This window comes from Drosophila busckii, unplaced genomic scaffold (assembly GCF_011750605.1).
Source record: "Drosophila busckii strain San Diego stock center, stock number 13000-0081.31 unplaced genomic scaffold, ASM1175060v1 hic_scaffold_28, whole genome shotgun sequence".
Taxonomy (NCBI): Eukaryota; Metazoa; Arthropoda; class Insecta; order Diptera; family Drosophilidae; genus Drosophila; species Drosophila busckii.
Genome location: NW_022872738.1, coordinates 1 through 23,089, shown reverse-complemented (window position 1 = coordinate 23,089; position 23,089 = coordinate 1). Strand labels below are relative to the sequence as shown.

Here is a 23,089-nt window from a genome sequence, read left to right as displayed (position 1 = left end):
GAAGCAAGCAGCGAATGCTGCGCTGCTGCTGTGACCAATGAGGAGGACAACTAACAGCATGAAGCACCACGGCGGCCACTTCTTTGCTTCGGTTGTCTGCTCAGTTGTTGTTGGACCGCAAAAGCGTTGCGTTGTATTAACGGAAAGCAGCAACAAAGTAAACAGAGCAGAACAGTACAGTGTAAAGTGAGCGAAAGAGAGCGCAAGAGCGAAGGCGCGAGTGAGTGCGTGTGAACGAAGTGAAGAGCGAGAGCGCAGCAGCTAGAACAGGCAAGCGCTAGGCTAGAGTCGCATTAAAAGTTTTTCGTACATTTTTTCTTTTTTTGATACGAAATCAAATCTTGTGCATGTTAAAAGCGGCGACAGTCAGCGAGCAATGTGTGTGTGTGTGTGTGTGTGTGTGTGAATGCAGACAATGCTGGCAGCGCTGCTGGCGTTGCTGGCTGCTTGTTAATTTGCATGCGGTTGTAGATTTTGCTGCATCTTGTGGCAAATGCAATTGCAAACGTAACTGTTGCTGCTGCTGCTGCTGTTGTTGTCTTATTTAGTTGGCAGCCCAAAACGTTTTTTAACTGCTCGTTCAACATGCAACATATGCTGACGAGTTCTGCTGCCAAACATACATGTCTGTGTGTGTGGGTAATTAAGTGTGTGTGTGTGTGTGTGGCCAACATGGCGTATGAGTAATGGCAGCGACAACAAACAAACACAAACACTCGCATGTCTGGGCGAGATGAATGAGCTAAAAATTGTTATTCATGGGCATAGAGCAGTCAAGGCTCGCAGCTCGCAGCTCGGAGCTCGCAGCAGGTGCAGCCTTTAAGCCTGGCCAAGCATATGCTAACATATGTTAATGGCGCTGCCAGCTCAGCTTACAACTAATTCTAATGAGAGTTTTTTATGCCAGTGCGCGTTGCTTTTAATTTCAACTGCAAAAATCTGCCACAAAGTTTCATTCAAAACGGAAGCGCTCAGCTTCCGGTCAAAAGTTTTTGCTGCAGCAGCTGCTGCTAAGACTTTTAGTTATATTTGTTTGCCCGCTCACACCAAAAAAAAATAGAAGAATTTCAATTTCTTGCTGTTGCTGCCAAAATCAAAGTCAAAGCTACAACAGCAAAGCGAACTGCAAATAAATAAAGTCATCAGTCTATGGCTGTCTATGACCAAAAAGCAAATCCTAGACATTGCCTAGCAGCCAGCATTAAACAAAACAGGCCTCATCAGCATATATATGTGTGTCTATGTGTGTGTGTGTGTGTGTGTGGGCTGCTCAGTACGTGACAAATCTTTATTCAATTTCAAAAATGCGAAATAAACTTTGACATTTGTTGAGATTTATGTGCAAACAATAGAAATGCGCATTTCTTTTTTAGCTACCAACACCCACCCCCAGCCCCACCCACTTTGATTACTGGACTGTGCAAAAGTGCAAAGTTTTTGGTGATAGCGTGGGGGGGTTGAGTGGGCGGTAGGTGCGAAAAGTTTATTGTTTTTGGCCTGACAAAGTTTTGCTCACTAAATTTAGTTTTTAAAATCTTTTTCATGTGACAAGCACAAAAAGCATAAGTCTGTTATTTTTGTTTTGTATTTTGTTTGTTGGAGGGCTGAATCTTTATATTCTGTTTCGATTTTGTATTTCGACTGTTGTTGTTAATATTCGGTGTGTGTTTAACAACAACAGCAACAGCTCTCAACATTAAATTATATTTGATAATAATTTGTTTCACACTTTTTCCACACAAATTGCCCAGCGCAAATAAATTGTTGTGCATTTTGAATTATATGCTTGGCGTATTGTTTGCCTCTGCTGTGTGGCATGCAACATGCACTTTAAATTATTTCAAGTTGGCAACTTTCAATGGCAATTTGCCGGTAGGGCCAGCAGCAAAAGTTTGGCTGGCATTTAAGTCGGCGCAGCAAACAAATTGATGATGAATAAACATTTCACAAGTGGCAACAACAGCAGCGGCAGCAACTGCGTTGAGGGTCGTGCAACTTTTTGTGGCACATTGCAGTTAATTTGTAGCTACAGAGTTTTAATTTCGTAGCGGCGGCACTAAAAGCGCAATCTGGAAATTACTATTGGTCAAGAGTCAACGCTTTTGGGCATGTTGTGTGCCACAGGAAGTGCAGCTAGGCACGCGTGTGTATGTGTGTGTGTGTGTGACAGGAAGTGCAATTTGTCTGTCTGTTTGGCGCTAATCCAAATGCTTATGCATATTTCATTTGCAATTATTTGCGCTGCGAATCAATGAGAATTTTCATTTTAATTAAATGCAAAAGGCGCTGGCAAAACGAGCTTAGCCCAATTTCTTTGCCTGCTGCGCTCATGATTAACAAGCAACAGTCAACAGAGTGACGAAAAGAAAGGCTAAGCAGCAAGAAAAAAGGTAAAAGTCGTAACATGAGGCGTAACAGCAAATGCAGGACGACGTGCTAAGCTTACGGCAAGATTAATTAACCGTAAAAGCAGCAGTAGCAGCAACAACAACAACAACAACAAGTAAACAAACACAGCAGCAGCCAAAGCTTGAGACTGCAAACTTAACGTCTTAGCATTTTGCTTAGCATACTTTTGAGCGTCGCGTGAAAACATTAAAAATTTTTAACAAAACAATGCGACAGCAGCAACAGCAACAACAAAAAATAAAAATAATGTGGCAATTGCTTGAGTGTGTGTGTGTGTGTGTGTGTTAAGTATTTGCTTAGGCTGGCAAACAAACAAAGAAAACAGCAACAAAAGCAAATAAACAGGAAGCGTTAACGCCGTCGCTTGCGCTCTCGTATAATAAGCATATTTTAAATGAGTCTAAAGCGCGATGTCAACAATGCCAAAGGATATAACACACACACGCACACTGTGACAAGTGCAAATTACTGTCTAGCTGATCACACTAACAGTGTTAAAAGTGCGCTTAAGCTGACACTAAGCTGAACAAGACCTGAAAGCAAAAATAAAATCTTACCAAGAAAACTGCGTGCAGCTAAACATATATAAATTTAATATTAAAGCGTGCGCTGTTATTGTTGCTAAATCAATAAGTTTGAAAAAAATGCTAAATTAAAGTGCAAATAAATTTGTAACAAAAATTCTGTGCAACTTTTTGGTATAAAAAGAAGCCAACAATATTTTCTAATTAGTTTAAAGTTTAGTAATTATAATTACACGCCCACCCCCAACACCCAGTGGCATGCATGACTGCGCAATTGCCCAAGAGCATAAAAATGAAATAAAGAAATCAGCGAATTAAGTTTGGAACGCATGTTGGGCTTGAAAATTTCTAAGCAGCGCTTTAAGCCTCAAACATAATTGTGGCATGCTGCATAAAGGACAAACACACACACACACATGTGTGTGTCCACTTGGCGCACAGCTCACTCATGCATAACGGTCAGGCGTTGACCTTCAGCACACCGCCCCGCCAGGCATAATTTATTGTGTATGGAGCAGCGTTTGCTGGCGCAGTTACTCCAATTAGCTGCCAAAAATTGGATTTGTTGAACACATTTGGGGCGCCTCGACTACAATGCAAAACGCCCTAGAGATTTCGCTTCCAACGCTTTGTCTCTGCTTACAATTTATTTGCCCGCCAGCTAGTGTTGGCCTGGCCAAAAGCTTGTCGCTCGCTGTTGCCGCTTTTATGCCTTTTGTGCTCTCAACTTTGTCGCGTTGTCGCTGTCGACATTAAAAACCGACACAAACATTTCATTTTAATATCCCTTTTGCCCCCCAACTCCCAACCCCCCCCTATGCTGATCATGCGGGTTGTTCTAGCTGCTGCTGCTGCCACATTAAGCGTTGAAATATTTATGAGCCTGACACACACACACACGAGTGTGGACGTTTGTTTGTCTGCTTAATGAGTCTGCATTGTGCGCAAAAATCTGCATTTAAGACTCCTCTGGCTTTAAATCTTAATGGCATCCGTCAAAATTCCTTGGCGCAGATTTTATGCGCGCACGCATTCTTTAAATAATTAAAACATATCAAGCGTCAAATGAAAGCAGCACAAATTATAAATTTAATGCAGCTTGAAACGCAAAACAATAAAAAGTTATAGTATTTACTTGTAAAATATGTTAGGCATTTGCATTCAATTGAAATATAAAATTTATTGAGTAAAATAAATAATTATTATACTATTTTGAGTTTGAGTTATTTACATTATTAAGGCTTAACTTTTAGCTTGAAACGAAATGAAAATTAAAGGCATTTATATTTAAAAAGTATTAATTTTATTAGTCATTTTTTTAAATATATATAAATTTGTATAGCGTATTCAAAACTTTATTATATATTTTTCTAGTTTTGCTTTACACGTTTATAACAAACATTGTTGTAATAACAACTAATTAAAAAGCTCAACAACAATGTAACATAATCTGCATTGTTGTATCTAATTTGTTATTATTTAATAAGCGAAATGTCAAATGCATGCTTATTTGTTATAACTATTAGTGATAAACAGCTGTGGGCAAATTGCAATGTTAGAGCAAAGTAAGAGAGACTGTTAGCATATTTAATATTAATAATATTAAATTAACTTGTTCAAAGTTGAGTGCAAGAGTATTTAAAATTAAGACAAACATTTGTTTAGTAACTTACAATTGCAATTAACTTGCAGCAACGAAAGAAAAGAATTCGGCAGTCAATGATCAACAGCCGAGCGGCTGAGCCAATCAAAAAAGTCAAGCAGTTCAACGATCACGTGAGAGGCGCACAGCCTGCGCCTTTGATTGGTCAACTGAACTCGCGACGCGCTCTCTCGCTGAAGCTCGCGCCCATGGTAGAATAATAGCTCCGTACGTTTGAGCGCTTAAGGCAGCGCTGCGGACGCGATCTGCAATCGAAGTGAGAGAGAATGAAGGGCTAAGCATAGCTCGTTGCATTGATTGGACAGCAGCAGTGGCGTTAACTACTTGATCAAGTTGAAGCTGGCAAGCAAATAATTTTACATTTATTGCAAATTATTGCGAAACAATTAAATTAGTTTTCAAAAGCAATAAGTTGTGTTTTATAAATATTTTGATGGATATATCACACTTTGAATTTCTTTGAGTCTTGAAGAAAATATTTTAATTAAATAAATATAAAATAATTTTGGTTGCTGTTTATTTTCACATAAAATGGATGTAGTAAATTCTCTTTACGCTTTACTCATTGCTTTACTTGCTGCTACTTACAGTAAACACTTGCTAAGGTGCATTGAATCAACAGACGACAACACAGACCCGCTTAGGCCTTAAGCATGGACCTGCCCTCGATGGTGCAACGCTCGGGCGACACACTGATCGTGCGCAGCGTCGTTAGCGGCAACCAACTGTACATGGAGCAAGGACACAATGCAGGCGCCACAGCTGCAGCAGCAACAGCTGCTACAACGCCGCCAGCAGCAGTAGCAGCAGCAGCAACGGGCGGCAGCGCATTGGAGCAGCAGCTCGAGCGCTATCACTTGCAACAGTTGCTGCAACAGCAGCAGCAGCAGCAACAACAGCAGCAGCAACAAGCGGCAGCTGTAGCAGCAGCAGCTGCTGTTGTCAACAGCGTGCAACAGCAACAACAGCAGCAGCAACAGCAGCAACACTCACTGGACGCCAAGGAGGAGGGATTGCCGCAGTGCAAGATTAAGCGGAATTACAGCTGCAACCACTGCGCCTACTTTACGCAGAATCCGCGTTACCATCTGACGCATCTGCGGGATGTGCACGGCGAGAAGATTGTGATCAACAAGTGCAAGCTCTGTCTGTATGCCTCGCGGCACTTCCAGAAGCTGGTGCGGCACATGAAGATGGTGCATGGCTGCACCGACGGCATCCCCAGCGGGCATGGGCAGGCGCGCGGCAAGCGCGGCATGAGCCGTGAGGCGCGCAAGCGGCGACTCGAGGAGAGCGTCGGCGTCATGGGCGGCCAGGCGCTGGCGGTGCAGGTGCCGGACATGCCCACCCTGGAGCAAGTGAAGCGCGAGCTGCAGCTGCAGGAGCAGAAACTGCAGCGTGACATTGAGGCCTTCAATCAGCGCCAGCGCGAGGAGCAGCAGCTGGAGCTGTACGAGCGTCAGCTGCAGACGCTGCGTGAGCTGGAGACGCGCGACAGCTACGAGCGTCAATCGTCGCCAGCGGAGCCGCCCACGCCCTCGCCCAGCGGCTCAGCTACGCCGCCGCCGCTGCACTCCGGTGGCTCCGGCGGCGAGGAGCCGCAGAATCGTCTGCTCAAGTGCAGCGCCTGCGACTACACCACACTCTATCGCACCCAGCTGCGCAGCCATGAGCTCGCCGAGCATGGCAAGACCAAGTTCTTCCGCTGCGACAAGTGCAGCTATGTGACCCACATCAAGGCGCGCTTCAGCAAGCACGTCAAGTATCATTCGATGCCCATGATCAAGTGCGTCACCTGCGACTTTCGCACGCCCTACAAGTGGAATCTGGACAGGCACATGAAGAATCATGGCGGCTCCGGCGCCTTCAAGTGCGCCGCCTGCGACTTCACGGCGGACATCAAGCAATCGCTAACGGTGCATGAAATGAATCATCACGTGCCGCCCGTGGGCAACGCTGGCTCCATTTGGCCACGGCGCCAGAACAAAGTCGGCGCCAGCGAGCTCTGCGATGATTTCCTCAGCGACTCTGCCGAGCTCGAGGATCAGTTCAACAACAATAATCTGGACGATGAGCTGGAGGATGGCGGCGCTTTGAGTGGCGAGGAGCACTACGGCAAGCGCAGCAAGTACGACGAGGATGAGGAGCCCACCGATCTGTCCCAGAAGGGCGGCTGCTCCTCGGACACGTCCAGCGTGGGCACCACCACGCCGCGTGCGCAGCGCCCCGTGCCCAATCTCATACCCATTACCAAGAGTCCCAAGGAGTAAGTCAAGCGCTCAACTTCATTTTGTAAACATTAAAAAAAAATTATCAAACTAAAAGACTGCTGAACAAGACAAAAGTATAGCCAAAAGTAGCTAGAAAAGAGCTAAAAACCCAAACACAAAGCAGTGCAAGTTATAATTAATTTATTTTAATTTTGAGAATTTTTTTTTATTATATTCAATAATTTATTTTATATAAAATAGCAGCATTAATAAAAAGTTTAGTTAGGGAATAAAACTACAGAAAAAGTAAAAACAAAAATAATTTAAATTCAATATTAAAATTCGATATTAATTAATGTTCATATTAAATTCACAATTGAGATTCGAATTTGAATTGAAATGTGCAACTTTTAAATTTATAAAATTAAACTCAAATTCAAAATTTAATTAATTGAGATTCGAATTTGAATTGAAATGTGCAACTTTTAAATTTATAAAATAATTCAAATCAAATTGAATTGAAATGTGCAATTTACAATTAAAATAAAGCAATAAATTTAAATATAATTAAATAATAATTATAATTGCTTTAACAAAAATATGTTTGAAACAAATTTTAAAGAAAGCAGCGTACTTTATAAGTTTATAATTATATAGTATAAAATATAATATTCCAAAATTAAATTTTAATTTAAATTAATGTTATTTATTTTCCGAATTTGCCGCAGCGTGCTGAATCTATCGAAGGATACGAACGCCTCGCGCAGTTCGCTGACCGAGATCGCATCGCTGTTCTTCAACGAGAAGCAAATCACCGAGATGCTGGACAAGTCGGATGTGCCACAGTTGTCGCCCGCCACGACGGTCACCTCGCAGGCCTCGTCGCGCAGTCTGCTGGCCAAGAAGGGCGGCGGCTTCTTCGACAAGCTGAAGACGGGAGCGCAGCACGACAATCTCGTCTGCCAGTGTGGACATGTGGCCAAGTGTCTATCGGAGTCCATCATACACGGCAAGAGCTGCCAGGCGTCGGCAGTGGCGGCGGATGAGGATGATGCGACGCTGCATGAGGACGACGCCGATGATCGCTTGGAGATCGACGAGGACGACGATGATCATCAGTCGCACTCGGCGCTCAATTTGAGTGTCACCGGCTCCACACGCTGCCAGCACTGCAGACATCGCTGCAAGTCCTCCACCGATCTGCTGCATCATCTGCGCCAATGCGCCGAAGCGATTCGCTGCGCCAACGAAATGTACGACTCCAACTCGGGCGAGTCCGGCGAGCGGCGCAACGATCTGCAGGCGTTGCAGCAACAGGCGGCGCTGCAGCAGCAACGCGTCTGCATCTGGAACAAGTCCACCAAGGAGATTGCCGCCGCCGTCGTCCAGCAGCAGGACAAGCTCAGCCTGCTGAGCAAATCCCCCAGCAGCCAGGCCGCCAGCAATGAGGAGAACAGCTACTATGGCGTGGAGACTGCTCCGGGCTATGGCGAGGTAAGTCATCCAAGCATCCCCCACCCACCCCCCACTACTTAAAGACTAAGCCAAGCCTTAGGGTTGTTGAGTTTTGTATTTTTAGTTGGCCCACACCAAAGTCTGCACAATTTATTTCAATTATTAGTTCAACTAATGCTCAAAAAATAAAATGAATTCATTAAAAAATATATATTATAAATAAAAATAAATATATATATATAAATAAATTCCAAGCTACTCATTCTGATAGTAAAAATTATTTAATGAAAACAAAAATATAAAATCAATAGTAGTTATAAAAAAATAAACATTTAAAATATATAGTGAGCGACTTAATTAACTTGCTAAATAAAATATAAAAGTTTCAATGATCGTAACATTTAAGTCGAATAAATTAAATTGCTAAAAAGAATATATATATCCAAAATCCTATAAATACATAAAATAGATAATAAATTCGCATTAAAAATTTATAAAACTTCAATGATCAAAACAATTAAATCAATAACAAAAGTAAATTATTCGTTAATTTAAATGCTTAAATAAATAAACACATATAAAATATAAGCGAATTAATTAACTTGCTAAATAAAATATATAAAAAAAATTCTATCAATATATAAATAATATAAAATAGATAAGAATTGCAATAAAAAATATATACAATAAATCCTATTAATATATAAATATATAATGATAAACTCAGCATTAAAAATACAATTCAATAAAAAAAATATATAAAACTTCAAAACAATTTAATCAATAACAAATTTTATAAGTAAAGAAAAAGTTAATTATTCGCTAATATAAATATTTAAATAAATTTAAATGAAACAAATAATTTATTAGACAAAAATATATTTTTAATATTTAATGAAAAAATATTAGATCACAAAATGAAATCAAATTATTGAACTAAATTATTGAGAGCATTAGTTAATTTATTTATTGCTGCTTGAGTTAATTTGCATGTGCTCCGCTTACACACTGCCTGCTAAAAGGAGAGCAACAACCCTTTGCACTTTCGTTTTTTGTTTAACGCACGACAAATGCGTCAAAATGAAATTTGACTCTCTCATGCACTGCAGGTAACCAAAAAGATGACGCCCGAGGAGGAGGCCGCCAACTCGTCCCTGAAGAAGGTCTACAAGTGTCCCCACTGCAGCTTCTGGGCCTCGACCGCCTCCCGCTTCCATGTGCACATCGTGGGCCACCTGAACAAGAAGCCGTTCGAGTGCTCGCTCTGCAGCTACCGCTCCAACTGGCGCTGGGACATCACCAAGCACATACGCTTGAAGACCATCCGCGATCCCTCGCACAAGACCGCCAAGGTGCTGATGAACGACGAGACGGGCAGACGCAACTACACCAAGTACAATAAGTACATAACCCTGATGAAGGTCACCGAGGAGGATGGCGACCCCAAGCTAATGAAGTCCGGCGAAATGACGCCCAATCAGGTGGCCTCGCTGGCCTTCCTCAAGGACTACCACAAGGTCACCGGACATGACATCACACTCGAGCCGGTGTCGCCCACCAAGCTCAACACGCTCGACGATGCGCAGCTGGCGGATAATCTGATACGTCTGCCACTGCTGGCGACGATGATGAACGCCGCCATGGCCAAGCAGCAGCATCAGCAGCATCAGCAGCTCGAGCAGCATCAACAGCAGGAGCAGCATCACTCGACGATGATTACGCCATCGGTGACCATCTCGCCAGTGAAGCGCAGCGCGCTCCTGCCCAACAGCAAGCCCAGCGATGATCTCATCACCGAGGTCCAGCAGGAGGGCAGCGAGAAGAAGACATTCTACAGATGCCGCAAATGCAATTTCAGGTGAGTTAAGAGTCGAAATAAAATTATCAAATTTTATGGGCTAAGCAAATAAACCAATAGAACTAAAGTTTAGTTAAAGCAAAGCAAACTAACAAATTCAATTAATTCATAAAAATTTTGAATATATAAATTTAAATAAATTAATTTAATGCAATACTCAATAAGCTTTAACAAATATTTTGTTATATTAATTAACGATTAAACTGTACTCAATTAATTAATTAAAATTTAGAACATAGAAAACAAAATATTTGTTAAACGCTTTTTGAGTTTTATGCAAATTTTTAAATAACAAATTCAAGCTACAAAATGTAGAAATTTGAAGTTACTAATTTAATTAATTGTAAAAAATATTTAAGCAACAATAAACTAGCAAAATGAAAGTAAATAATAAAGAAATTTGTAGTTATTAATTTAATTAATTGTAAAAAATATTTAAACAACAATAAACTAACAAAAAGAAAGTAAATTTGCAAATACATTAAGCACTGAGTATAGAATAAAGTGTAAAATATATTAAGTAATTACAAGGCATTGAGTTGTTAATAGAATTTAGTAAAAAATATATTTTAAATTTTGTTGCTTATCTTTGCCATTGAATAATTGAATTATTATATAAAAATAATTATTAGTCATTGAGTTGTTAATACAATTTATAAAAAAATATTTCTAATTTTGTTGCTTAGCTTTGCTGCCAAATAATTAACCAAATATAGTTTAGCTTAACTAAATTAAATGTGGATTTAATATTTCTTCTCTGCTCGCAGACATCACAATCGCGATGCGGTGCTGGCGCACGTGAAGATTCACTACCAGGACGCGAGCAGCTATGCCAAGTCAGCTGCGGGCAGCAGCAGCACGACGCCGCTGCAGGTGTCCGTGGGCAGCAATCAGCAGCAGCTGTACATGAACAAAGTATTCGCCGCCATGTGCCTGTCCCAGACGTCGCCCAATGCGGCGGCGACGGCGGCGGGCACATCGAACGCGTCGGGTCAGCAGCAGCAGCAGCCAATGATACCGGCGGGACTGCTGCAGCGGGCGATACAGGAGGCGCAGCATTCACCGACGCCAAATGCGAGCGCGCTGAGCGGACTGGCGCTGGCTCTGGCGGGCGGTGGAGCGGTGCAAGTGAAGTGTCCAACGAAAGTAAACGCCGCCTCCATTTTAGAGCACGGTGAGCAGAAAGCGAGTCAAAACGAGGCAAGTGCCGACAGTCTGACGTCGCCCACAATCACCAACAACAACAACAACAACAACAGCAATCAGCAGCAGAGCACAAGCTCCAGCTCCGGCAGCAGCGTTAGATCGCTGCAGGAGCTGCTGACATCACCGCGCACTAGGCCACAGCAACTGGGTGGTGGCACTAACAACAACAGTTCGGCTAAAATGATTGTGGTTATGGCCAAAACGGATGCGGGATCAAACCAGCACCACACCAACTCAACCACCACCACCACCACCAACTCGAACGTTACATCCAACTCACCTCTGCCAGTAACTACCACTCCTACTCCTATTTCTACTTTTCCAACTGGTGCTAAGTCCTTGGTTCATGCTCTGGGTAACAGTCACAGTCACAATCACAATCACAGTAACAATCACAGTCACAGTCACAATCACGATTCACATAACTCATCAACAGCTGGTGATGGTTTCTATACGGCAACGGTTCTAACCCATGCCCAGCATACTAATAACAAATCCACGCCAGGCTCAAACTCCACCTCAATCTCCACCTCAAACTCCAACTTGTGTCGTCGTCGTCGTCAGCGTCGGCGTCGGCGTCATGCTCATCCGCCAGTTCGCCGCACTCGTCGCCGCCAACGCCGCGACAAACGCTGGCGTCCGTCGCGTCGCCGCCGCCAGCCAACGTTACCATAGTCCAGGTAGTCCATCTCTCTTAACGACCATCAACGACCAAGATCGACGCGATCCGTCGCCCTATCGTTGTGGCCACTGCCATCAGGTGTCCAATTGGAAGCATGTGATTCAGGTATTTGCCACTCCACCCATTTACTCTTTAAAGTGCTCTCTGTGTTTTTGTCCCTGACTCTCTCTCCCAAAAATCAAAAGAAAAAATGAAATACGAAAACCCAAAGCGCCAATTTCCAAATTATAAGAAATTCTCAACTTTAGCGCCAGTGCTCGAATTCGTTGCAGCGTCGTCTGGCAAGAGGGGGCAGGGAGCTTGTCCAGCTTTTGGCCAACAGTTTTTTCCCCCCCCCTAATGTTTTCTCATCTCAGTTCTCAGTCTTATTCTTCATCTTTTCTTGTCTCTGTAGTCCCTAAATATAAATCGCTGGTAAATATTTAAATGCAAATTTGCAAATGTTTTTTTGGATTTTGGATATTATTGTTGCATGTTGTGGTGTCGGTTTAGTTTTAAAAATTCATATAAACATATAAAACTGCAGTAAATACTCAAAAGTTATTTTAGAAAATAATTGAAAATTAACTCAAATCAATTTTGCAATTTTTTATCATTTATATAATTTGCATTTATTTGCACAAATTAATTAATTCAAAAGCAATTTATTTTACAATTTAATTTAATTTATTTATTGGCAAAATATATAAAAATAGTTTGCAATGAAAGTTCTTAATTTTTATATAAATAAAATATTTCTTACAAAATGAAAAATTCCATTGATGAACATATTTTATGAATTTTATTTAATTTTAAAAATCAATATATAATTATTATTACGCAATAGTTGCCCGATTTATTTGCTTTAAATTTTTTATAGTAACGAGTCCTTACTGTATTTATTTTTACTTATAATTATTTAATTGTTTAATAAGCATGCGCTCATTTTATTATTGGTGTTAGTAGCATTTAATTAAATATTTATTGCTTGCGCTTTCAATGAATTAATTGCCATCATTTATTAAATATATATGTGTAAATCAAGCTAACTGTACATTAAAACCATAAGCCACAAACAACTCTCCCCCCTCTGTTTCTCTCGCTCTATTTATTCATATAAACCCCCTCTTGCCTACAAATCGAGGGTTATATTTAATTTAAATGCATTAATGGTGCGGGTATTTCGATTGGTGAAACATTAAACACACATACACATAAACACATGCAAACACACAGGCACACAACACACCCATACATATAAGCATAATAAACTAAAATGCAAAGCTAATTATTGTTATTTCTTTTAAATTATAGCGGCACTGTCGCTTAAAGCATTCCGGGGATATACGGATCGAGACCCTTGAGCGTGGCAACAGCAGCAGCAACAACAACAGCAACAGCAGCGCCATCTATCGTCCATTGGGCGCAGGCGCCAGCAACGAAACCCAAGCGCATATCAACAACAGCAACAACAACAACAACTATAAGAAACATAATAATAATAATAATATTAGTAGTGCAAGCAGCGCTGCTTTGCTTAGAAGCAAACAGCTGGAGCAGCTGCTGCATTCGCCTTTGATTAATGCAGCCAATACGCCGCAGGATCTGCAAGCAGCAGCAGCTTATTGGGCTGTGGCATACAAAGCCGCCAACGCTGTGGCCAGCGGCAGCGCTGAGGAGCTGCTGCAGCTGCAGCAAAACGATCAAATTGAAATTACGCGACTGCCGGCAACACAAAGCAGCAGCGCCGCCGCCGCCGCCAGCCAAGCTGAGCACAGCAGTAGCAGCAGCAATACGAAAAGCAAGCAGCAAAAGTGTCCTGTGTGTCCTTATATATCGGAAAGTAAATCGCAAATGAATTATCACGTCTCACTGCATAAGCCAACGCAGTACGAGTGTCCACATTGCAGCTTTGTCTGCGCCAAGAAGCAGCACCTAAGCTCGCATTTGCGCAGCGCACATCAGCAGCAGCAGCAGCAACAGCAGCAGCAGCAGCAGTCCAGCTTGGACTTTAGCGTTGCGCTGCAGCTGGCAGCAGCGAAGCAAGCGCAAACAGCGCTGCCTGCTATCGACTTGGAGCAGCTCGATGAGCTGCAGCTGCCGCCCGAATATCAATACAAGCTAATCAGCTACTGTCCGCGCTGCCCAGCGCGCTTTGCGCAAAAGCACAACGATGAGCGCAGCGCTCGTGGGGAGCTGGAGGCGCATCTGGCTGCGCATGAGCCGACGGCGGCGGAGCTTGACTTCATCTGCAGCTACTGCGAGTATCGCGCTGCTGCCGAAACGCTGCTGCAGCTGCATCGCGCAGTGCACATGTCGCACTACCAGGAGAAATGCCAGCAGCTGTATCGCAACTGCAAGGAGGATGCAGCTTATCCGGCGCCCAAGCTGCTGCAGCTTGCAGGCGCCGAAACCATTTGGCTGGTGGACAATGAGCTGGGCGCGCAGCTGCTGCGTCAGTCGCAGCTGGAGCAGGCCAACTATGTTAGTCAAAATTCGCTGCTCAAGAAGCAGCTAGAGTCGGGTGGTGGGGGTGGTGGCGGTGCCGTAGTGCGCGCTGCCACGCCCACCAAAGCGCAAGAGGCCGAAGAAGATGAGGAGCGTCAAAGCAGCAGCACGCCCTCGACTAGCGCGTCGGTTGCCACCAGCGATTTGGCTGCCGATGGCAGCAGCAGCGATGCTGCTTCCTCCACAGATATGCCGCAGTCAACGCCAGCGCCGCAGCGCTGCCTGCACTGCCCATTTGAAACAATGGCGCATGCAGAGCTTGCTGCGCATGCGCTGAAGCATGCAGCGCAGCAGCCGCCAGCCGCGACTGCGCAGCAATGCGCACACTGCGATTATTGCACACCCGATGAGCTGGAGCTGGAGCAGCACACAGCTGTGCACTTCAATGCCAGCGAGAAGCTCAAGTCAGTGGAGTTCTTTACGCGCTACGATAAGCTTGAGATCAGCATGGAGCAGCCTGCAGCAGCAGCAGCGCAGCAGCAGCCACAGCAGCCTGAGCACAACAACAACCAAGACAATGCCATCAATGCCAATGTGCAGGCCACGCAGCTAGCCAGCGAGTCCTGCAAGAAAGCCGCTGATAGCAGCAGCAGCAGCAGCAACAAGATTATTCTGTATAAAAACGATGATCTAAAGGAGCAGCAGGAGCAGCTGCTGCGTAGCGAAAACATTAGCGATCGCTTGCGGCGTCGCAGTTTGCGTGGCAGCGCCACGCCCATGGAGGAGTCAGACAAAATGATACTGGTCAATGCCAAAACGGGCAAGATATTAGCCAGAAAGTAGGCGTAGACCACGCCCTATTTATATAGTTTTTTATTTTATATTTGAAAAGCGCACATTCTTATTTTACTTTGATATTGTTTTGTTTTGTTGTTGCTTTTATTATAACTTGGGGTCTTTAGTTATTGTGCATTAGTTATTGTTTTAAGTCACGTTTCTATTATTTAGTTGTTACTAACACTTGCACACACACAACACACACACACAGCTGGAACATGTTCCTGCACTTTAAGTTTAAGTTTTATATTTAATTTTAATTTGCGCTGCAAAATCAAAACTCTAACTGCAAAAATGAAAAACAAAAAACTGATATTCAAAAGCGTTTCAAAGAAATACAACCGTAAAATTCAAAATTTAATTTGTTTTTGAATAGTAACTGTGATTATTGCTAATTATAAATGAAAAACAAAACAACAACAAACAAAAAAACGTAAACTAAACGCATATATCATGCAATGAATATGGTACTATATACATACTATATAATTATATTATTATAATAAGCAGTTGATTGGCGTTCGAATCAAATATTTAAGAAATCAAACAACCAACAATTTACTATTGTATAATAATTTGCAATATTTGCAATCTTTATTTTATATAATGCTAGCAAACGCACCGTTACAACAATTATGTTTAATCTTTAATTTAGTTCTTAATTTGTAGTTAAATCTAAACTTAATGAAAATATGAACATGGTTTTATTTTTATTTTTTTCTCTTTTTGTTTTCTTACAATAAAATTCATTGTTTTGTAGCACAGTGTAAGCGTTATCATAAACTCTAAGCAAATGCAAAGCAAAATATATATATAAATATATATTTAAAATTAAACAAAAAAAAAAGAACACATGTGGAATAGCGGGGCCATATTTAAATAGTTTAAACAAATACAAAGAGTAAAATTAATGAAAATAAACACATACTAAAATGTTTACAGCAACTTACTTGAATATATATAAACGCAACCGCCTTTGATATGCATATATATCTTTATCTATATATTTAAATAGTCTTTAACAATGCAACACATTTAATTATTAAAATACTTTAGTGTAAATAACTTAGTTTTGTTTACTACGCACACACACACACACACAGACACAAGACACACATATTTACGATACAAATTTAAACAGTGAAAAATGTACAAAAAACAACAATTGTTAATAATAAAAAAAAAACAAATAAAACTACACAAGTTGCATTTACAATTGAAGCTTGTCAAATTATTGAACCATCGCTCTAAGAACAATGAGATTGCTTATTGAAAATCTCATAGAAAGAAAAATATAGATCGAAGCTACCCACGAGTTGAATTTCATCAAATATAAAAGCTGCTCATTTTTCATTTTGTAAAACCTCATTCCGTCTTTTGTCTTTGTAGTGTAAACAACAACAAATTTGCTGCTGCTTACAGTTATTTATAAGTCTCTGTAGCTCTGTCAACTTAAGTTGTTTAATTTATTTATCATTTAAACTAGTCTTGACAAGAGTTCAGCGCAAGTATCACACTCAAAGCACAAAGCGGAAGCAAATTTACATCACTCGACAACTTCATCTCTTTTGGTCGCTCAATTCCTCTTTCCGTAAGCTAGCAATATGTGCTGCAATCCAGGTGGTTTCTGTGGCATGCCCGCCGGTATTCAGTGCACAACACTTTTGTTTCAATCACTGGACAGGATGTGCCAGCGGTATCTGTTGCCGCACCAGTTGTTCCCCTTGCTGTCCACCATACAAAGGCTGCTGTGGAGGACCTCGCTGGGCGAACTGTTAGGCTTAGCTTAGAAGGAAAATAGGTTGATGGCACCAAAAGAATTACTTTGTAATAGTACCGAATAAAATCTATAGTGTAAATAAATTATTTGTGTTGCTTTATCTTTTTAAAATTACGCGCTCTTTTTCAAACAGGTTGGCAGTCTTAGTTCTGTGAGCTTGTTCATAAATGAGCATAATAAAGTTCAGCTGAATAAAGTTGGTTTGTTTACATACATATATGTGAACCGTGTGGCTAGTTTTTTGCTAAAAATTATTTAATTTTTGTTTATATTGAAGCACAGCTTATAAATATATCTATATCATACATCAGTAACGTTAGCTGCTGAATAAAAAAATTTAGAGCAACAGAAGTCAACAAAAAAGAACGATAAAAGAGGAACGATTCAATTCGTTCACTTTAGTGAATTAGTAAATTTTGTTGGTTCGTTCGCGAACGACCCAACACTGATTTGTTTGCAGTAAAAATTTCTTTAGACGCTTTTGTTTTCACACATGGATACGAAGTCCAACGATGATTCTGGTGGTAGCGACTCTCTGGACAAATCCATGCAACGCAAGTGCGTAATGGAGGAGACCAGCAGCACATCATCAGAATGCGCTACGGAGAGGGATACTTGCAGCAGGGATTCAGATTCTGCTGCGCTTGGCGAGTCGCCACCAGGTGAACCAACGACTGATTCGTGCGAGACGGTGTCCAATACGGAAGAAGGTGCAACGGGCACGACTGGCGATGGCAATATGAACACAGCATCGAACACTGCGTTCGACACAACAGTTACACTCATTTCTCAAAACCTCAGAGAGACAACGCTTGCTGAGTCGGAAACCGACGCCACAGCAGCTACGTCCAGTACAATTAATACACCGGGTACACCCGATCATAGCAGTAGTACTGATTGCAGCACATCGGATACGCTAACATCCACATCGACAGATGTAGATGCAGATGAATGTGACCAGCGGTCCAAAAAAGTAAGCTTTCATCCAGATGTAAAGGCCAATGATGGCGGCAATCGGGTAAAAAAGAAGCGCAGGTCTGCACAGGCCAGCGATGGCGACTCTGATAACCAAAGCTGTGATGGTATGGACCTGGATGTCGACAATGAAGAGGAGGACGAGGACGACGAGAAAGAAGAGGAGTTTAGCATGGCCAGAACAATGGCTGAAGCAGACGATTACTTAAGACAACATCCACTGACGTTTGCAAGGCGCAAGTCCGCAACAAATGGCGAGGCACTCCAGGAAGTTCACCATGCTGAAGAAATGCATGATGAACCGAATGGCGACGCGCCATATTTTAACGATATCGACCATGATTACTATATAAAATGCAAGCCAGAGAATGGCATTGAGAGTATCTTGGGCAAGGAAATAAGGGCGGGCAGGGTGAGTAAACTCAGCGGCATTATAATAATAGCAGTTGCTTACTATGAACATTGACAGGTGGAATATCTGCTACGCTACGAAAATCAGGGTGGTCTGTTCTGGGAGTCCGAAGAATTTATACGCCGTACATGCCCTACATTGCTAAGAGCCTACGAAAAGAACCGCGAATGGCGTCAGCAGCGTTTAGTGAGTAAATTTTATGGGACATTTCAATATATATGTAAATTCATCTTTATATAATTCCTAACAGATGCAACATGTTGCTATACGTCAGGCTACGCGTCAACGATACACAGATTTCTAGTAGGGTTTATTATTTATAGCTTATAGATCTTGTATTAGGTTCTGCCTTTAATTGTAACATTTTTGTAAAATTAAGTAAATGATTTTCTTTTGTTGAACAAAAGGGTCAAATGATTTATTTGAACTATCGAATTGCTTCGTTATACTAATTTTAAATATACTATATCTAAAACAATTGTAATAACGAAAATTTCTATTAAAAAAAAAATAAGGTTTACAATTTTAAAAATTGGACATAATATATTTTCAATACTTGTGATAAGTCACGGGTATGCGGCTACATTTTGTGCGAGTCATACTCGCAAGCATAATGGATGACACTGGCCGACGAGCTCAATATTTAATTAATTCTAGTTAAATTAACCGACACATTCTATTAAAATTAATAGTTGAAATTACGAATAACTACGTGAGAAGCGGACGTGTGCAATATTGAGACACAACTCTCAATAGTCATACAAATAATTCATAGCACCGCAAACGTCTCATAAAATTGCATTTTGCGCTGCCAAACTGGAGTTTGTGAGAACAAAAGAGAAATTTTTGTGCGTGTTTTGTATGCGAGGTCAACATTTGCGATCACTAAAAAAATACAAGTACGGTAAACAATATCAATGATTTCAATAACGAATAAAAGAAATATGCAATAGTCCAACCTTGTGCGCAATATTGCAAATTATTTAAGAAACTAACCGCAGCAGGTGAAAGTGTCAAGTAATCAAAGCCAGAGCATAATTTTTTGGTGCGATTTATTTATGGTGCCAGACTGCGTATAAAATAGAAATTGAAAACAACCAAGTGCTAAAACGTATAAGGGCAACATTGAATATTTGTTTGTTATTATTAAACAACAATTTTTGGTTTATATGTGTGCAATTCTTGTGTGTATGTATGTGCGTGTTATCGTTAACTGCACTTTGCCATCAACCCCCCGCCATTGCCAATACGCTTTGATAAATATATATATTGTGCCTTGCTGGTTGCACTATAAATAGCTGCTGGGTTGTCAATTGTCTTGGGTTGACTTGGCTTTGCCGTAGGTCAAAGTCAATGCGACCAAGTGCGTAGTTAATCTTCAGCACAGACATGGGACTAAAATTCGCACTGCGCATTGATGATGCATTGAAGCATTGTCTTGTTGTGAACTTGACGTTGACCGCTGGCTGGACTTTTGCTTATGGCTTTATTATTTATTTTTTTGTACAACAATATGCGCGTGGCAGTCGTGCTCTCTCAATTTTTAACACTAACGCGGTCCGCTTTTTATGCCCTCTTTTCTTTTTTGAACGTTTGCATTGTTTGGTTCGTTAACCCGTTGCTGCAGATAAACTACGCAACAAACAAATATTGTGCTGAGCAAGAGAGCAAGAGAGTGTGTGAGCGACATGCCGGAAGAGGAACCGCCACAAAAGCGTATGGATGATGATGAGCAGCAGCAGCAGCAGCAGCCGACAAGTAATGAAAGCGGCGTGACCCTGGAGCAACCAGCAGAGCAACCGACAACAGAATATGTAGCGCTAGAGCTAACCGCGGAGGAGGTAAGTAACTATTATATAAAGCGTACGTATCATGTTAACCCACTTGTGTTCCTTAGATGCGCGCACGTCGCCTTCGCACCTTGGCTGCCAGAAGCAATGTACTTAATGCAGCACCAGCAGTAGCGGCCGCCACGATGCCTGTTCAGGAACTTACGCCACGCAGTCAGAAAAATGAATCGCGTCTGCTGCGGGAGGCGCCTACAAGCTCCAGCTCCATGGAGCCCAGCTCTTTGGTCGACAAGATGGGCATTGTGTGGTCGGAGCTGGGCAACAACAAGCCCGACATGGATGTGGAAATGAAATCCATGACACCGACACCTGTGCAGGATGTGGAAATGACACCTGCACCTGAACCAGAAGCGCCCAATCGTCAGCCTGCCAAAGATATGCTGCCCCCAGCAGCAGCAACAGCTCCGCTCGTGCCGCCCGCGGAACCCCCCACATTAAAAAACGTAGAGGAGCAGCAAGAGCAAATACTGTCACGCCTGCTGGATGCCACCTGGAATGAATTTGGCTCCGGCTCAATTATATGCGCGCAGACAGCCAGTCTACTAGAGCAGTATCCAGACATGCGCTTTGATTTTGAATCCATAGCTAGCAATGTGCTGCTGGAGATAGTGTTCAAGTACTTCAACGATGAGGTGGAAGAGAGCAGCTGCAAGCTGTCAGGCGATGCAGCCACGACTACAACTGCAACAGCGCCCATTAGTGCTGCTGATGATAAGGAATTCTCCTCGGCCAAAAAGATCAAAAGCGATGACACTGAGGTGCAGGAAATACTTGCCAATGCAGTGGCCTCCAGCAGCGCCACCGAGGAGGAGCAGCAGCGTGCCAGTGCCACGCCCAGTCAAACTGAAGTAACGCCCAGCGATGCTTGTGCGCCCTGTGTCGTCCCCTCAATGCTCAGCATTGTTACCACCTCGAAGCACAACGCCATGTTGTATCTGCTGCGTTGCTTCAATGAGTCGCAGAAAGCGGCGCAGTCGCGCATCGTAACGATAGCCCTGAAGAGCATCATGCGCATCGTAGTGCTGGTGCTCACGGATCAGCTACAGCCGAATCTCAACTATCAGCTGGATCAGTCTACGTTACTCGAGCTAATGTACATGGAGCGCGTGCCGGAGGCATTTCTGCATTGGCTGATCGGTAACACGTACAAAGAGCGCGTGGTCTTCGATACCATCTTTGGCCAGCTGTTGCGTGGATTGTTTAGCGGCATGCAACGCAATATATGCAGCTCCAAGATAAACATGCAGCAAGTCGATTGGCTCTATAAACTGGTGGAGGTCAAGGTGGAGAATGTGCGTCCAATTGCGGATCTGGTGGGACGTCAGGCCAACTTTATACCGCCCATCTGCACTAAAATACCAGGACGTGAAATAGTCAAGTGCAGCTTTTTGGGGCCCTTTCTATCCGTCTCGCTGTTTGCCGAGGAGAATGTCAAGTTTGCCGAATACACAACCAAGAACAAGCTGGATCATAGAGCCATCAACAGGCTGCGCTGGGTGTGTAGCTTAATCTCTTAATCTGTACGCCTCTTACTTGCCATGTACTAACTTCTATCTGTTTTCAGGATCTCATGACCATGCGCGGCAACATGTATCGCGTTTTCCATTCACTTTGCCTTAACAGCAGCAGTCGTGTGCCGACTTTGGAGTACGTTTCACACATCTTGCGCCACAATGATCGACGCGTGCAGTTCGCCAGCGATGAGAAGCTGCTCGCTCGCGATGGATTTGTTATTAATCTAATGAGCGTATTGCAAATGCTCTCGGTTAAAATCAAACTCGATCGCGTTGAGCCCCACTATCATTACTATAAGAACTGCTACATAAACATAGAGCAGGATACGAAGATACGTTTTCAGCGAGGAGGAATACAAGAGCTTTTTGGCACGTGAACATTCGCAAACTGTAGACATACCGAATTTGAATTTTCAAACGCATTGCTGGTTTCTAACACTGCAAGCACATCATCTGGGCTATTTGCCGGCTATACAACGCTATCGTCAAAAGGTGCGCGCTATTAAGGAGCTGCAGAAGCTGATTGATGAGCTGGATCGCACCAAGCCGCATTGGGTTAACTCACGCTATGCTCATCGCAACAATCAGTTCAAAGAGCGCTGGGAAAAGCAGCTGCGCAAGCTGAATCGGTATGAAAACTAAAGTATAATAATTTATTGCAAATCAAAATGTTTTCTTCGTTTATTTTTAGTTCGAAAACTTGCAGCGAATTAACGCTGCTGTGTCCTTTCCTGCTGGAGAATTGCACACGCTTCTATTCTTCCGTCTGCGAGTATATGCTCTATCAATTTGAGGGACGCAGCATTGAGGGTCCTTTTATCTCAAAGCTGCCTATACAGCAGCTAAAGCCGACTGATGCATTTTCTGCACTGCCCGAGTGGTATATCGATGACATAGCCGAGTTTATATTGTTTGCCATGCAACATGCCACGGACATTCATCAGCATATAGATCATTCGATTATAACCTGGCTGCTGACTTGCGTCTGCGCCTCGCATCTCATTAAGAATCCCTATGTAACTGCCAAGCTGGTGGAGGTCATGTTTGTCTTTTCACTTAAACCCGCCAATTCGATTAATACGGCTGTAAGTTAACTAGTTAACGTGCTGAAATCTCAAAATAATTATTTTGTTTATTACTTTTCAAGATGTGGAACCATGAGCTAGCTCAAAATGCACTGGTTAGCGCTCTCATGCGTTTCTATGTGGACGTGGAAACCACAGGACAAAGCACTGAGTTTTACGATAAGTTTACCATAAGGTAAGCATATAGTTTATATATTTTTCT

At 42.4% G+C, this 23,089-nt stretch overlaps 4 protein-coding genes across 4 annotated transcripts in view; all 4 read left to right on the top strand.

The window, feature by feature from the left end:
* Positions 1-16,118, top strand: part of LOC108608213 (CG9932) — a 42,845-nt gene extending 26,727 nt beyond the window's left edge. Inside the window, 7 exon segments of the mRNA XM_033294793.1 lie at positions 5,187-6,862; positions 7,535-8,300; positions 9,371-10,119; positions 10,887-11,866; positions 11,869-11,940; positions 11,943-12,112; positions 13,301-16,118. Of these exon segments, the coding sequence (XP_033150684.1) occupies positions 5,250-6,862; positions 7,535-8,300; positions 9,371-10,119; positions 10,887-11,866; positions 11,869-11,940; positions 11,943-12,112; positions 13,301-15,277 (6,327 nt within the window). The 5' untranslated portion in view covers positions 5,187-5,249 and the 3' untranslated portion in view covers positions 15,278-16,118.
* A 533-nt stretch (positions 16,119-16,651) lies between these two features.
* LOC108604197 (male-specific sperm protein Mst84Dd) lies at positions 16,652-17,137 on the top strand. Its single transcript, XM_017993554.2, is given in 2 exon segments — positions 16,652-16,929; positions 16,931-17,137. Coding segments are annotated over 2 exon segments (174 nt in total). The 5' UTR covers positions 16,652-16,875; the 3' UTR covers positions 17,051-17,137.
* A 330-nt stretch (positions 17,138-17,467) lies between these two features.
* Positions 17,468-18,833, top strand: LOC108601893 (serine-aspartate repeat-containing protein C). The gene is made up of 3 exons (XM_017989872.2): positions 17,468-18,438; positions 18,496-18,624; positions 18,689-18,833. The coding sequence occupies exons 1-3, from the start codon at positions 17,545-17,547 to the stop codon at positions 18,740-18,742; spliced, it is 1,077 nt and encodes a 358-aa protein (XP_017845361.1). The 5' UTR covers positions 17,468-17,544; the 3' UTR covers positions 18,743-18,833.
* A 284-nt stretch (positions 18,834-19,117) lies between these two features.
* Positions 19,118-23,066, top strand: LOC108608303 (ubiquitin conjugation factor E4 B). The gene is given in 7 exon segments (XM_033294791.1): positions 19,118-19,337; positions 20,066-20,279; positions 20,336-21,784; positions 21,853-22,140; positions 22,142-22,431; positions 22,494-22,887; positions 22,950-23,066. Coding segments are annotated over 6 exon segments (2,691 nt in total). The 5' UTR covers positions 19,118-19,337; positions 20,066-20,126.
* Positions 23,067-23,089: the final 23 nt, after the last annotated feature.